The sequence below is a fragment of the Marmota monax genome, unplaced genomic scaffold, assembly GCF_021218885.2.
Source record: "Marmota monax isolate L192 unplaced genomic scaffold, Marmota_monax_Labrador192_F-V1.1 WCK01_AAM20220418_F8-fsc00036, whole genome shotgun sequence".
Classification (NCBI taxonomy): domain Eukaryota; kingdom Metazoa; phylum Chordata; class Mammalia; order Rodentia; family Sciuridae; genus Marmota; species Marmota monax.
Window position 1 is genome coordinate 7,002,300 of NW_026694491.1, and position 17,273 is coordinate 7,019,572.

At 33.2% G+C, this 17,273-nt stretch overlaps 1 protein-coding gene across 1 annotated transcript in view; it reads left to right on the forward strand.

Annotated features, from left to right (window-relative positions):
• Nucleotides 1–17,273, forward strand: part of Eea1 (early endosome antigen 1) — a 134,632-nt gene that overhangs the window by 77,902 nt on the left and 39,457 nt on the right. Inside the window, exons 11-14 of the mRNA XM_046419306.2 lie at nucleotides 5,191–5,529; nucleotides 9,756–9,905; nucleotides 11,263–11,382; nucleotides 15,800–16,003. Coding sequence (XP_046275262.1) covers nucleotides 5,191–5,529; nucleotides 9,756–9,905; nucleotides 11,263–11,382; nucleotides 15,800–16,003 — 813 coding nt within the window. The remainder of the gene's footprint in view (nucleotides 1–5,190; nucleotides 5,530–9,755; nucleotides 9,906–11,262; nucleotides 11,383–15,799; nucleotides 16,004–17,273) is intronic.

Here is a 17,273-nt window from a genome sequence, read left to right on the forward strand (position 1 = left end):
AATAAACTCTGGTGGAGAGGTTCCTCCTTTTTAAGATATCTGACTAATAAGTAGTCCGTGGTTTGGCTAGGGCGGACTGTCCCTCTAGTCTCAGTCTCAGTCTCAGGATTTTTCACTCTAAGCCTCCGGGAGACGTGGTATTCCCGCTGTTTTGAGTTCTGGGTAGCCAAGCCAAGAGAAATGCTGCCTCTCACTATTCCACCATCTTTTCTCCCTCTGTATTATTATTTTTTATTGTTTTTTCCCCAGCAGATATATTTAATTGATGGTCAGTTGAAGATGCAACAGATATTGAGGGCCAGATTTATATATTTGCATACACATATATGTACCTGCAAATACACATTATTGAAGGAAGTATGATAGCTTTTTATGGGAAATATATAGGATAAATGATTTAATTTGGCAAATTTAGAGCATTTTTGATTAGGGAATATAAGATTTTATTAATCTTAATAATGTCTTACATAGTGCAACACTTCACAATTTTTTTTCCAAAGTATTTTCTTGTTTTGGAATTGATCATTAATCTGAATAAGCACAGTGTTGCATCTGATTTTCTTTATTACCTTGTTATCTGCTTTCCCAACTTCTTCTCACCTCAGGCTTTTGACAAACTACGAGTCTTGACAGTGGTGATACGCAAGTGTTCTGCATTTGGAAATGTGTCACCTGTTCTTTTAAAGGTTATGTCAAATACCTTGGGCAGATTTTGTGAGTCATAGGCATCATCATGGTGGATAGGTAACATTGTAATATATAATAGATGGAAAGATAGTTGTTTTATGCTAATGTCAAGGTTTTCATATATATATATTTATTTATTAGAGCTTTGTACTTATACATAGTAGTTGGGTTCATCCTATGCATGCATGGAAATAGATTTCAGTTAAGTTTAATGTTTTATAATTATTGTCCTTGAAACCTTAAAAAAAAATGAGAAAATAGGGCTGGGGTTGTGGTTCTGAGGTAGAGGGCTCTCCTAGCAAGCGTGAGACACTGCGTTCGATCCTCAGCACACATAAAAATAAAATAAAGGTATTGTGTCCACCTATAACTAAAAAATAAATATTTTAAATAATTAGAAAATTGAAGAAACTTCCTTATTAGTTTCTAATAAAAATTATATTCTGACATTTAAGCAAAATCCTTCACTCCATTTAATTAACTCTTTTCACAAAAGCATATACATCTCATAAAATCTAAGATGTCAGAGAGCTAGCTGTAAGCATTAAAAATGTCATTCTTTTTCATCCATTCTCACTACCTGGGCAGATAACAAATGAATAACAAGTGAAGCCTAACAAAGGGAAATTATAAGAAAGTGTATTGAGAAAATAGTTGATTAAAAGAATGGACATTTAGAAGGAAAGAATTTTCCATACTCAAATGAGATGGTTATGAGATGGCTTAGCATGCATTTTATAATTTAAACTTGAATAGGATACATTTTAGAAAGGATGAATTGATTTCTGTCTAAATTGTGTTGTGAAACTTTATTAGATATAGAATAATAATCCATCTCTGTTCTTTAACCAAATCCTGTTGGTTCTTTCTACTTTGGCTTTCTCATCTGTAAATGGGGATAATATTGATCTTAAATTTTTGTTAAGAATTAATACTCTTATGCTCTTCAATGAGTTTTACTATACTTTTAAGAAATCAATCTTCACAAACTGGATTCCCCAAAATATTTGCTTTAGATTCCATAGTACGAATGAAATGTTTGTAATACTAAATATAGTTAGCCTTTTACATATGAAAAGTTTGTACTGTGAGTGGATTAGTTTCTTTTAAAAAGAAAGAAAATGATTTAGGTTTTTTAAGTCTCATCTATGCAATAGTTTTTTTTTTTTTTTTCCCCTAATACTACGTATAGAACCAGGACCACTTGTCTCATGCATGCTAGGCAAATGCTCTACCGTTGAAGTACAACCCAACCACTGCTATTTTTCATTTTGAGACAGGGTCCCCTAAGCTAGCCTTCAAGTTCTAATCCTCCCTCACCTCCTTAGTAGTTGGGATTACAGATGTCTATCACACCCAGCTAGGCAGATAGTTTTGACTAATTTTTTAGAATAAGAGAACTTTGAATAGTCACTGGTATTGTCATATTTTTGCTTCTTAAAGAATAAAACTGTCTGAATGGTGTGTAGAAAGTGGTGGAATTACTTGGTCACTTTATATGTGAGCCTTTAGGAAAGAGGACTTATAATTCATTACTAGCCTGAATTTTTGTACCATATTTAAAAATTATATACCATGCAAACCTTCCATATATGTGAGCATGGTTTCATTATTAAATTCAATAACTTAGAATTTTATTTACAAAAGAAATGTTTAGATCACTGAATAGGTAATTTACTTTATGAATTAAAAAATAAATGCTATTTTTCTAAACAATAATAATGTAAAATTATGTAAAGAAATATTTGGAGTCACTAACTAGTAACACAAAGGAAATGTTTATTAAAAGATTTTCTAGTTGAATCTAAAGTATAAATTTTTTTTGTAGTCCTTCAGTTTTGTCTCTTTATTCTGATTCTTTTACTTGGTCAAAGAGTATTTCTGTTGGCTTAATTTGCTGCCCTCTCCTGTCTTCTCTTCTTTTAAGTTTGTCTCTTATTTTATGTTATACATACGTATCTTCTCTCTGGACACCGCTTTTCTGTAGTGTATGCTTACATGATAATTTACATCCCTTATTTTTTTTTTTTCAGACAATGTTCAAGAACTTTTACGTTTTGCCTTTCCCTAGACTTATCATTCTCCCTGATGTAATAGGATTTGTTCTTTACCCACTTGCAATTTATTTGTCCCTTTCTTTGTGTCTTTTTGTATTAAGCAGATGGCATGAACCGTGTACACGAATTCCTTAATTCCTCTTACCATTTTCAAAACCAAGCTTGAACTATTATTTTCTTTTTCTTAAAATTTGGTACCAGGGATTCAACTCAGGGGCACTGGACCACTGAGTCACACCCCCAGTTCTATTTTGTATTTTATTTAGAGACAGAGTCTCACTGAGTTGTTCAGCACCTCGCTTTTGCTGAGGCTGGCTTTGAACTCTTTTTTTTTAAAAAATATTTTAGTTGTAGTTGGACACAATACCTTTATTTATTTATTTATTTTTATGTGGTGCTGAGGATTGAACCCAGAGCCCACAGGTGCTAGGTGAGTGCTCTGCCACTGAGCCACAATCCCAGCCCCTGGCTTTGAAGTTCGAGCTGCTGGGATTACAGGCATGCACCACCCGGGACGAACTGTTATTTTTATTTATTTATTTATTTATTTTTAAATTTTTTATTGTTGGTTGTTCAAAACATTACAAATTTCTTGATATATCATATTTCACACTTTGATTCAAGTGGGTATGAACTGTTATTTTTAAGGATCGTACTAGCTAGCCCAATCTGATTTTGCTCATTTTTTTTTCTTTTTATAAGTGGTGCATTTAAGAAAGTTTTTATGTTAATTCTTGTTTGTTTTGATTTTTGGTACTGGAAATCAAACCCATAACCTCTGCTACTGAGCTGGTATCCATAGCTCTTATTAATCCATTTTTTGCTTGTGCATGATAGGAAGACTCTTTATTTATTTTTTTCTGGTGTGTGTGTTTCATTTAGATTAGAGTCTATTTAAGGTAAGGAGGTTTGATTGTCCTTATTTCTGTATTTTCCCCTTCCTGCACACTAACATAATCCAATATCCACTGATTGACTCATCAAGGTGCTTATTGTGGCTTCTTGGCTATTTTTCTCAAAGGTGTGAGTTAAAATTCTGATCTATGTTTTATGTGTAAATCAGTTGACTTAAAATGTTCAATATTAATTGTAACACCACCACTGAGACTAGTCTTTGACATTTGATATGCTGGTTGATATAGTTCTTTGGAAGGTATTATTTTTATAGTTTATACTTGACAGTGTTGAATAAAATAAAAAGCAGGTAAGTGAAATCTTTAGATCATTATTTTTATATCTATACAAAGAAATTTAAATTAGTCTTAGCTGGTAGCTCTAAAAAATGGTCTTTTTGTCAAGAAGAGAAGAAAAATGCTATCAATATGATAAGCCTACTAGAGCAATAGATGATATTCTTATGCTAAAGCTCTTTCTAACCATGAAGTTGCTAATCCAGAATCAGAATTGGCATAGTATATTGTTATCTTTCTTCCAACAGAAATTATTTGAAATAAGTTTTAATTTTTTAATGAAAATGAAAGTTATTGTGTATGGAATAGTTTTTAAAATTTCTTTCTCAACAAATTTATTTTTGGAGTATAGGAAAGCTATTGATTTTTGTATGTTGGTCTTGTATCTTGGTATTTGGCTAAATTTGTTTATGAAATCAGATGTCTTCTGGGGGAATTTTTTTTTGACGGGGAGAGAGGGTCCTGAAGGTATAGAATCATGTCATTAGCAAACAGAAATAGTTGGACTTCCTATTTGTATCCCTTTAATTTTCTTCTCTTGCCTGCTTGCTCTGGCTAGAGTTTAAAGAACTCTATTGGATAGGAGTGGTGAATGTGGACATCCTTGTCTTGCTCCTTATTTTAGAGGAAATATTTTTAGTTCTTCTCTATTCAGTATGATGTTGACTTTGGTTTTGTCAAAAATAACCTTTATGATGGTAAGGTAAGTTTCTTCTATCCCTAGATTCTCCAGTGTTTTTAACATGAATGAGCGTGAAGTTTTTCAGTCTTTTTCTGCAGCTCTTGCAATAATTATGTGATTTTTGTTCTTGATTCTACATTGCATACCCCAAATAATCCGTTAGATTTTATTTTATTTTATTTTTTGCAGTAGTGGGGATTGAACCAAGGGGTGCTCTACTATTAAGCTATGTCCCACACCTTTTGTGAAAAAGTGTTCTGTTTTGAGAAAGGGCCTACCCAAGTTGCCCAGGCTGGCCTTCTGCAACAGCCTTCTGAGTTGCTGGGATTACAGGCAAGTGCCACCACTCCTGGCTAGGAATCCAGTAGTGTTTTCATTTTGTGTCAGCGTTTTCATGGCAGTTCTTATGTTGTATTAGTAGAGTTTAGTCATGTGGACCAATCATAAAACCACAAGTTAATATTTAGTAATTCTTAAATATTTTATTGTTTTATATTTGTAGTATCGACTAAGACAATATTGGAATAATTAGAAGTACTAGGAAAAGAAATACATTTTTAAATTGATATTTCAGAACTTGTCAGAAAAGTTGCTGAAGAAGGAATTGGATTACACCCAGTTAGAGGAGAAATATAATGAAGAATCTGTGAGTAAAAAGAATATACAGGCAACCCTTCATCAAAAAGACCTAGATTGTCAACAGCTTCAGTCAAGGTTATCTGCATCTGAAACCTCACTGCAGAGAATACAGGCAGAACTAAGTGAAAAAGGAGAGGCAACCCACAAGCTCAAAGAAGAATTATCTGAAGTAGAGACTAAGTACCAGCATCTTAAGGCAGAGTTGAAACAGCTACAGCAACAGAGAGAAGAAAAGGAGCAGCATGGGTTACAACTCCAAAGTGAAATTAATCAAGTAAGTGATATTAGTTTTATTTATTGTAATTCTCCTTATGGTTTCTTCTTAGTCATGCAGACCAATCACAAAACCACAAGTTAATATTTAATAATTTTTAAATATTTTCACTGTTTTATATTTGTAATATTGACTAAGATAATATTGGAGTAATTAGAAGTATTAGGAAAAGAAATACATTTTAAAATTAATATTTTAGAAATTGTCAGGAAAGTTGCTGAAGAAAGAATTGTATTACACCCAGTTAGAGGAGAAATATAATGAAGTTATTGATCATAATATAATTCATGTTAAAAAAACTATCATTTAAAAAATTAATTCTTCTTTATTTTCTATATTTCTTAGTACTATCAGATCTCATATGCTTCAATTTCAATTTCCCTTAAGAAAACAAAAGTTAATATCCATTTTACAGCATTGTTGTGAAGCATTTATAAATTAACACATATAAATTGCTTAGAATGGTACCTGGTACATGGTAGGTACTTACTGGGTTTTAGCTACTATAATTAATTGTTGACCACTCTTTAATTTAAAAATTCACCTTTTTCCTTTTTTTGCTACTAACTTTTAACAGCATAATAAAACCACCAGTATAAAAATTAGACATTTTAAAAGTGGAAGACAAATTATAAAACTATTTAATAGATAAATAATACCTACCTGATAAAGTTTGATACAAGTTCTGATTTTGCCATTAACTTATTTTTTAATGCCTATTCTAATTATTGCTTATAGATAACATAAAATTTGATTGAAAAATGGAAGAGATTAAAATTCTGATGGAGATTAAAGTTCTCACATTTAAAAATTTTTCATTTACTTTTACTTAATTAAGTAGCAATGATATTTTATTGTAATTAGTTATTCTCATGGCTTTCCTACTCCTTTATAATGATGATTATGATAGTCATTTATTGAGCTTCAGTCATGTTTCAGGAATTAGAGTAAATACTTCATATTTACTGTCACTAAGTTTTGAGATTAGACTGACCATGAGACAATGGATCAGAATAGTTAGGAATTTTTCTCTAGCTTATCCTTGCTTGCTGTCTTTCCACTGCCCTGACCTTTCAATTGTATGTGTAAACCACTATAACAACTTCCATTTAGCCACCAAAGTAATCTGTTTTAAAAGCAAATCTTACCATGTTCCCAATCTGCTTATACCCTCTAATAGTTCTTATGTCCCAACAGTTCTTATGTCCAAATAGTTCTTATGTCCCAACAGATGAAGTTCAATGTTTGTTATGATATGGAGCACCCCCTGTGATTTGTTGGCATACCCACTAAGTTCTGTACAATTCTTTATTTTATTTTCCCCTGAAAGAGTACAGAAGTGTTTTTATTTTTTTCTTTAAGTTATACTATATCTTGATTTTGTACTATTCATTCTGTTTTCTTGATCTGAAATATTCTTCCTGTTTCTCTTGACCTTGATAAATTCTACTTACTTCTCATCACTTTTCTAGACATCCCTTTGTAAACACCCCATTGCTCCTTTTACCCCCAAGATGGCTAAGGCATGCACAAACTGTGAATATTTTACTTGCCACAGTGGATTATATTATCATAATTTATGTTTTCATTAGACTGAACTCTTTGGATGCAAAGACCATGTCTTATTCATTTTTTAAAAATCCTTAGTACTTGGCACATACTTAGCAAATGTTACAGGGAATAAGTGAGTGAAGGAATAGATGAAGGCATTCATAATGGGGGGAAAGTGAGGCTTGATAATATTAGTATATAACTTGAAAATAAATTTTGTTTTTACTTTAGTTCACATATACAAATTTAGCATTTATGCTTTCTAAAAGACACCTTTGCCTCATTTGTTAAGGGATACAGAAGCAAATGGGAAATGGTACCTGCCTTTAGTGATGATGTATACATAATCTCAAGGGGAGGATAAGGCAAGTATTATCCCATACCATGATCATGATAATCATAATATAATAATCCCATATACTATGGGAATTCGAACGAGTTCCTCACTTCTGTTTTTTTTTCATTGTAGTATTTCCCTTTATGCATTTTTTTTAAACCTAATTATATGATCAGGAAAAGCTTTGTATGTATGAGAGCTGTTCCTTGAAATTGTAATATTGAATAGGTTTTAACACATAGCAGTTTGAAAGCAGGAGAGTCTTCCTGCCAGAAGGATTAGTAAGAAGCAACTAGTGGCAGAAAAATATCACAAAAAGAAAGGACAGGGACTGCGGCTTGCCCCAGCTTGCCTAGCATGCGTGAGGCACTGGGTTCAATCCTCAGTATGACATAAAAATAAACAAAAAAATAAAGGCATTCTGTCCATCTACAACTACCAATATATATATATATATATATTTTAAAGGACATTGATTTGTTCTTAGGTAAGGTCTATATAATAGGAGTATATATTATTTCCAGAAAGAGCATATGAGAATTTATTATGTAAGGTGCTCAACAGTAGGTCTAGAAATTTTTGCTTTAGTTGGTTGTCAGTGGGTGGAGGGGCATTAAGGAATTTTGAGAGCCCACATAAACACAATGAGACTTGAATTTATGATTATTTGATTTAGTCACCATTTTATGTAAAATAAAGAGGTCATACTGAAGACCTTGAAGTGATGCCATTTATCTTCTTTCTCTCAGCATGTTGTCTGTATTCTACCTTCAAAATATGTTTCAAATCTTTGCACTTCTATCCATCTACACTGCCAGCATTGTTAATCTAAGCTACCATCTTGCCTACCTGGAATACTGTATTACGCTTCTCACAGTTTCCCTTTTAGTGGTCTCCTTAATGGATTCTCCATATAGAAGCCAGAAGTACCTTTTTAAAGCATGTAAGTTTAATCCTCTGCTTAATGCTTTCACTTGCCTAGTGGTTTTTCATTACACTTTCAATTGATTCCAGCCTTCTTTCTTTGGCATGTGCACTTCTGTGTATATAGTGTTGCCTATGTTATGGCTTCAGGCTCCTCCCAGACCATTGTGAATCCATGTTGATTTCAGTTCCTCAAACACACCAACACTTCAAGCTGTTTTCTATCTTAAGTTCTTTACCTATGTTTTCTTCCTCCTCCTCCCTATCCTTTCTTTCCTCTTTCTCTTATAGTTCCTCTAGTCCTCCTCCTTTTCTTCCTCTTTGTCTTCCTTTTCTTCCTCCGCTTCCTCTCCTTCCTCTCTTCCTCCTCCTCCTTCTTTATTTTTCCTTCTTCATGTTTTATGGGTGTTTTTTTTTTCAAGGTACTAGGAATCGAACCTAGGCACTCATGCTTAATATTAAACACACTTGATTTTGTGTGTTAATGAGATTTACGTGCTAACTGTTCTTAGTGCGTAAGCCTTGCCAAACGTCTTGCATACTCGTCTCCACACTCCTAGCATAGTAATGCTTCTGAAATTAATACAGACCTTTTTACTTTTTGTTTTAATGAAAAGAGTAAAAAGGAAATCTCCCTACCCCTTCAAGGAAAAACCCAATAGTTATTCTGGTTGTATTAATACAACCCAAACAAATCATTCTGTTGTTAATACAACCACATCATTTGAAAAAGTGGTGGTTCTTAGCTCCAGAGAAAATGGCTCCTGTAACTCATTAGGGTTTTGTTTTGGTGCTGGGGGCTGAACCCAGGGACTTAAATGTGATAGGCAATTGCTCTACCACTGAGCTATATATACCCCTAGTCTCTTGTTGACATTTCTTAGGTTAATAAATGAGGATCACTTAATGTTTTCCTTTAAAACATATAGTTGTTTTCTACATTTTATTTAGAAATTGCATGCCAATTTGAGCACTGGGGAATTCTTTGAGCTCTGTTCAATACCCAAGTTTAAGAAGTCAACTGTGGTGGTTCTTAACATAGAAATGCAGCAGGAATCACTGTGGATCTTTGAAAAATACTGTCAAATTTCATTTTACTATTTTAAGTTCCTCAAGTTATGGCAATACTTACATCCAAACAAGAGCCCTTGGTCCCGTTTATGTTTTTTAAGAAAGCAATGAAACTATTATGAGCGATAAAATCTATAATGCTTAGTCATAATTTTATGTGATTAAAATTCACTTGCAGATTAAATTATTATATAAGATCTTAGGTTTCTGCAAATTGTCATGAAAATTAAGATAGTATGCTTCTATTGGTGAAAAAGAAATATTGTTTTGAAAGTAGGTGGTAGTGTGTGTATGTGTTTACATACATGCACATATATGTACTTTTATTTATTTATTTTTTAAGTTACACAGCAAACTTCTGGAAACTGAGCGCCAACTTGGGGAAGCTCATGGTAGGTTGAAGGAGCAGAGACAGCTTTCCAGTGAAAAGTTGATGGATAGAGAACAACAAGTGGCTGACTTACAGCTCAAACTTTCTCGTTTAGAAGAAGAGGTAAGCTAGGCTTTCAAATGAGTTGATATTAGCAACTTTATTGATGAACTTGAGACATCTTTTGTTTTTGTAGTACTGGAGATTGAACCCAGGGATACTGTACCACTGAGCTACATTCCAAGTCCTTGTAAATTTTTTGACAGGGCTTTGCTAAATGATTGAGGCTGACCTCAAACTTACCTCCTGCTCCAGCCTCCCCTGTTGATGGGATTATAGATGTGTGCCCATTTGCCTGGCATGAAGCATCTTAAATATGGTTGTGATTCATCAGTATTTTGTCAACAACTTTACTTGTTTTTCTACTTTCAACTGCAACATTTACTTTTCCCCAATGAAAATATCCTGCTTATTAACTATATTAAATCACTACATTTTACTACAACTGTATTTTCCCAAAGTTCTCAACAAAGTAGCACAAAGAAAACTCTTTTTCAGCTAGGTAGGAAAAATTCTGGGGTTTACCTTCTGTCAGGCTGCTGGAGTGAAACAGAGAGCAATGAATAGTTGGTGAGGATCATTGATGACATGTAGTTTGTGCATATAAACTTTACATGTAAGGATGTTCACTTTAAAAATTAGGTATGTGATTATTATTCTAATTCAAGTTGTAATTGTTCAACATGGTACCCACTGTATGATTAAAGGGAAAGTTATCATTAAGTTATGTCTTTTATTTGAGTTGAATAAATATTCAGAATTAAAATCTATAGTTTTAGTAATCAATTTTCTTTTAAGCTGAAATCTTAGCTATAGTATATGATCTGATTTTTTTCCCAATGAAGTGACTATTAGAGAAAAAAATGAAGTGCTGATTCTGTGGTTTAGATCGTTGTTAAAAAACAAATTATATGTAATTAATTGTTCATATTGTTCATATTGGTATACAAAAACAATATTGAACAGATGCTAACCTAGAGAAAGATTTGTATTTTTTTAGGATAAAAGTCTATCACTAGAGAATAGTTTATTCATTATGAGATGATGATTCTATAAATGTCACATTTTTTTTTAATTTATTCATCTATTGAAGGGCATCTAGATTGGTTCCACAGTCTAGCTATTGTGAATTGTGCTGCTATGAACATCGATGTAGCTGTATCCCTATAGTACGCTCTTTTTAGGTCTTTGAGGAATAGTCCGAGAAGGGGAATAGCTGGGTTGAATGGTGATTCCATTCCCAGCTTTCCAAGGGAGATGATGATTCTATAGGTAATAATATATTGCTTTTAAAATTGATATCTTCCAGGCTGAATTTATTTTTGTGTTCATATTTGAAAATTGAAGTAATGCCAAATATTTATGAATGGTAGCATTATGCCTTTAAGTTGTCAACTGACAGTCTACATTTTTTTTTAAGTTGAAGGAAAAAGTAACAAATTCCACAGAGTTGCAGCATCAGTTAGATAAAACCAAGCAACAGCATCAAGAACAACAAGCTCTTCAGCAAAGCACTACAGCAAAACTTCGAGAAGCTCAGGTAAAATTATTTGAATAATTAATCTTTTAAACAAAATTTAAACCAAACCATTATTATGTTGTGATAAAACTAGATAATACAAAATACTTGATTATGAAGAATTTTGGGGAGTTCTCAGTTTCTAGATAATCAGAAAATTCTCTTTTTTGATTATTTTGTTGAAAAGCTAAAATACCTTAAAACTATTTACTAGAAACAAATTTGTTATTTATGGTAAATTATATAAACTATTTAAATTTATGAAATTTATTAGGAAAATTGATCTATTAAATATAACTAGTTAAGTAAATTATATTTAAATGATTGATAAATAATTATTTATTACTGAAATACCTTATTTGAAAAATCAAATATATTCAAATGCAGTTTTCCTATTGGTAACTCAGTAAAAAAGAACATTTTGTATTTTCTATAGAAGAATTCAGTATTTTTGGTCATTTATTTCTTCTTCCTTTTTTTTTTTTTTTTTGTGGTGCTGGGGATCGGACCCAAGGCCTTGTGCATGCAAGGCAAGCACTCTACCAGCTGAGCTTTATCCCCAGCCTGTCTTTTATTTCTTCTTACCTATCATCTGAATATTGGAATTGTAGGCATAGAAAATGTAATTGATTGGGTTAAATTTATAGCTTAGAAGATTGAGAGTTTAGTTTTTGTTTTGTTATGATAAAGGAAGGATACCTAAATGTTTGAAGTGAATTTGACTTTGATATTCATTTATTCCTTTATACTTTCATTAATTCATTGACTATTACTGAGCACTGTGTGTCAGACACTGTGCTCAGCACTGAGAATAGAAGCAGCAGAGTGCCTGCCCTCTAGAAAATGACAATCTAATGATGTGTACATAGGAATAATCTTGGAGTGTGAAGAAAGCAGTAATCTCTTTTCCTTTTGAGTTTGGAGTGTGACATGAGAGTAAGAGAAATAGATGTCAAAATTTTGGATTGATTTATCTGTTCTTTGACTCAGTTAATAAGTATTCATTTATGTCTATTCTCAGCCAAGGAGCTGATTTTGTGTCTGTAGAAGCAAACCAAACAAACAAAATGTCTGTTTTCATGCAGCTTAGTGAGGGAAGCCAATAACAACTAAGTTAAATAAACAAAATATGTAGTATGTTATACATTAATAATTGCTATAGAGATGTAAAAATGAGGGATGAGGAGTAGGAAGTATGTAGGGGCTGAAAATGACACTGTAGTGCTTGGTAGGGTTGCTAAGGAAGGCCTCCCTAAAAAGATGAAAGACCTGAAGGAGGGTATGAGCTTTGTGATTGTCAGAGGGAAGACCATTAGTAGTACCTTAGAAGGTCCTGAGGCAGTAACAAGTCTTAATAGGAAGGCAGTAGTGGACTGGTCAGATTCTAGTTGTATTTTAAAAGTAAAGCTGACCAATTTACTGATGGGTCAATGTAGAATATTGAGAGAAGAGTCAAGGATGATTCCAGGGAAGGATGGAGGTCAAGCAAGATGAAGACTGAGAATCCCATTGGATTTGGCAGCATGGAGGACTTTAATAACCTTGATGATGAGAGCAATTTAAATGGAGAGGGTGGGATGACAACCTGGTTGGAGAAAGTTCAAGAGAGAATGGGAAGAGAGAAGTTTGATAAAGTAAATACAGATGGCTTTGAGATTTTATCATAAAGGTTAGGAAAGAAATGGGATAGTAAATCTAGCATGCACAATTTGGCACAGGTCAGCAATCAAGTAGGTGTTCTTATACTGTACCCTTTTCTTATACTGAATTTCCATCTTTGTCTATAGCTGGGAACTTGATCTAGGGAGTATTTTTGAGACTAAGAGAAAGCATAAACATGTTTCTAGTTTAGGACAAAGAGACAGGTAAGGATGAGTTATTAAGGATACTGGAAAAAAAGTGAGGAATTAGATAATAATAATAATAAACTATAATATCACTCATACAATGGAGGGATGAGTTTGAATTTATCCTGAAGCTTGAGGGAATAAGGTAAATATGGAGAGAGAGACACATACATATGCATAAATAATTGTATAGATAAAAGATTGAAAAATCAAGATAGATAATTCCTGAGAAATCTTGTATTTCAAGATAAAGTTGGATAGCAATAGCTGACTATCTGGCAAGCTTCAACTAAGAATGTGGAGAACATATTGAAGCTTTTAAATAGTTATTGAGGAGGTGCTGGGCGTGGTTCCTCACACCTGTAATCCCAGCGGCTCCTGAGGCTGAGATAAGAGGATTGTGAGTTCAAATCCAGCCTCAACAAAAGCAAGGTGCTAAGCAACTCAATGAGACCCTGTCTCTAAATAAAGTACAAAATAGGGCTGGGGATGTGGCTTAGTGGTCGAGTGCCCCTGAGTTCAATCCCCGGTACCAAAAAAAAAAAAAAAAGTTATTGAGGAGAATGTTTGAGGGTAGGACCTTATTTAAATGAAAGGGTTGAAAAGATGCCTATGAGTATATTGTAGAGATTGGAATCTAGACATTTATAATGACCTAAACCTGGAAAAATGGAAGTTTGTGCCTTTATTCTGAGAGTGCTTAGAAGTATAGAATTAGAAAAAGCAAAATTGCAACATTGATATAGATTAGGCTCTTTTGGGGTGATTGATTTGGAAATTTTGAGGTGAAAGGAAATGGGGGATGTTAGAATAAAGTTATTTCATATCCTTGTATGGGGTTTAGGAAGAGAAGTTTGGTATAGTGTAAGTAAGTGAGGAGGAGATGAGATCTCTGACATTGAAGATGAGAATGAGGTCATGAAATTGGAAGATAGGAAGTTGTGGTTACAGGGTAAGATAGTTGGAATTTTTTAGCTGGAATAATTTCAGTTTATTACAAGATCCTGTATAAGTAATTACAATGTAAAATGAGTTAAGGTCCAGGAATTAAGATGATATGCATGTTGAGGCTATGCTCTTAATTCTCTATGTATTTTGTATTTCCCAGGAAATTGGCAGAAATTGGGATTGAGAGAAAAACTAAATCAGGTCTCAAGTCTTCAGTGAATGAGGTAGGGATTTATAGATGATAGCAGCAAAGAGTAGAAGGTAGATAAGTGAGAATGGCATACTTTCTAAAAGCATCACATAGCTTTTACCCGAGGCAGCGAGTAATAGCAGTGAAACACCAGGGGAAGGTCGGCCTCCTCTCCGTGCCCATTGGAGTAAGTCTCCCTGAATAGAGAAGACGAGGGGAATTGGAATCTGTAAAAGGAGAACCAAATTTCAGTTAAGATGTGAAAACAGAGAGACTGTTCTGGAAGAAAGCTCTTTCCTGGAACTGTGGATCCAGAAGATTAGTAGAATGTGGAGAGAGGGCTAATTGGTGGCAGGAACAAAAGCTGAGAGCAAAGAGGTTGGACACGAGTGAATCTTAGAGGGATGAGAAGATGTTTGAAAGTGATTCACCTTCAAATATTTTAATACTGACACAAATCATTGAGGGGACCAAGGGGCTGGGGACTGCCTCAGCAAGAGAGTGTTCACAGGGAATGGATAGTGCCTTGTTCTGGGTAGAGGTTCTCTGACTCTCATAAAAGGATTGAGACAGAGGCAAAGGCTATGGTGTCAAATAGCTTGAGAAAGTGGGTATTATTCTGGATGTGGGCTATTGAATTGTGCTCTGGGAAACATTAAGATTCTTGTTAAAAGTAAAAGAAGAGGTATCTCTTAAGTTATCAAAAGAAGAGTCCTATTGAGGTATTGAAATAAGCATGTACCTGTGGGTTAGAGTGTAATAATTTTTAAAAATTAGCTCAACAAATGTTTTTGAATCCTTGTGTTAGATATCTTGGATGTACATCAGTGAATAAAGCAGGAAAGAAAAGTACTCATCCTTGTGCAGCATATATTCTAATGCTGGAGATGGAAGGAGGCAGATAAACATGAAAAACACATCAATTATTTAGTGTATTAGAGATAAGTCCAATGAAAAGAGAAAAATAGCCAGAATACAAAGTATTAGGAAAGGCTACAATTTTAAATGTAGTGGTCAGGGTAGGTCTGATTAAGAAGTGACAATTGAGCAAACACATGAAAGAGAGGGAGCGTTTCTGTGAGGGAAGCATTTCAGACAGAAGGACTGTTAGTGCAAGGCTCTGAGGTGGCAATGTGCCTGGTGTGATCAAGAATAATGAATCCCATGTGTCTGAAATGGGTCAGACAGTAATAAGAGGTGATGTTAGAGAGTTATGAAAAAAATGTAGTTAGTTAAAGATTTCTTTTTGATAAATTCTAGTTTATTATCAATTATATAGATTTATATTATTAACTATTTCTAATTAAATTTGTCATATTAAAATATAATAAGTATTTTAAAATGTAAGACTTAAGAGTTTGAGTGATAAAATTTATTATCAGTCATTCTTTGTTTAAGGAATAACTTCTTGAATTCTTTATCCTTAAAATGTTAGTTTTTCAATTCTTTACAGAATGATTTGGAACAAGTCCTACGTCAAATTGGTGATAAGGACCAAAAGATACAGAACCTTGAAGCCTTATTGCAGAAGAGTAAAGAAAATATTTCATTACTAGAAAAGGAAAGAGAAGATCTTTATGCAAAAATTCAGGCTGGGGAAGGAGAGACTGCTGTTCTTCACCAGTTGCAAGAAAAAAACCATATGTTACAGGAGCAAGTAAGCTTGTAAAATGTATTTTATTTATAAGATTTACTTTTATCTCTCCAAATCTCATTAAATGTTTTGTTTGAATGACTCATCATCCTGGCTTTTTTTTCTACATTTAAAATCCTGTGTATTTTTGACATAAAGCATTTTATTTATCCCAGAGGTTGGTTATGTTACTGCGGTAGTAAAAGTTAGTTAACATGATGTGACATAGGAAATCCTCAGTTAATGTTCTAGGATGTAACTTTCTAAACTGTAAACTATAGTAAATTATTTCACCTCATTAGCTTATTGGAAAAGTGGTGATGTTATTAATAGTGCATACTTGCCTTATAGCATTTTGTGTTATTTTAAAAAAGGAATGAATAACAAAATGTATTCCTAAGTTATAGGTACTAATCAAATACTAGTTGTTAGTGTGTATTAGTCAATATTCAGATTTAACATTTATTTATATTTTGATAATATATATCTTTGGACAATATATAGCTAATAATTTTTATAACTTGCCCTATTGTCACAAAATTCATATGTAGTTGAAGAAAAACATAAAATTTAAATAGTAATATTTTAAAACTGAAAATAATTGACAGTTGCTTTTTTGGAAGAATTATCTAGGAAGATAATTATTATTATCTAAATAAGAAAATATTAGCAAAGTGTCAGTAGGTTATATCACTTTTCTAGTTTTGGACTTAGAATATATATAGATTTCCCCCCAAATTTCTAAATTAGTTTTGAAGAATTCAAATTTTTTTTGGTTAGTTTTTATGAGAAATTGTCTACCCTATTTTTTAGTTATCTGCAATTTGACATTGCTCATCCTACAAATATGATCAGGAAAGTCATGCATTTTTTTAAAAGAATAAATTGACATACTTCTAGGGAAGCAACTGATGCATAGTTAGCCCCTCTGCCACCTAGAAAAGTGAAAAAACATGTATAAAGTCATTGCTTTCAGTGATCCCTGAGAGAAGAGAAACCATGGAGGTGAAATCTTTGACTACTCTACCATTTGACCCGGAGACATTTTTCAGACTATGGTGAAGGTTGGGAGAATCTAAAGAAAACAGTGAGTTCACTGAGCTGGGGAATGAAAGGTTGATTTAAACCGAGAGACTGAAGTTCAGGGAGGTTAAGGCAGCTGGAAGGTTCATTTTGCAGAGAAAAAAACCAGGGAAGGAGGAGCAATGCAGAGAAAAAGCTCCAGAAACCTGTAAGGATCCACTGGAGGATTTGGTGGAATGCTAAGTTTTATATTAGAAGGTGAGATTCTGCA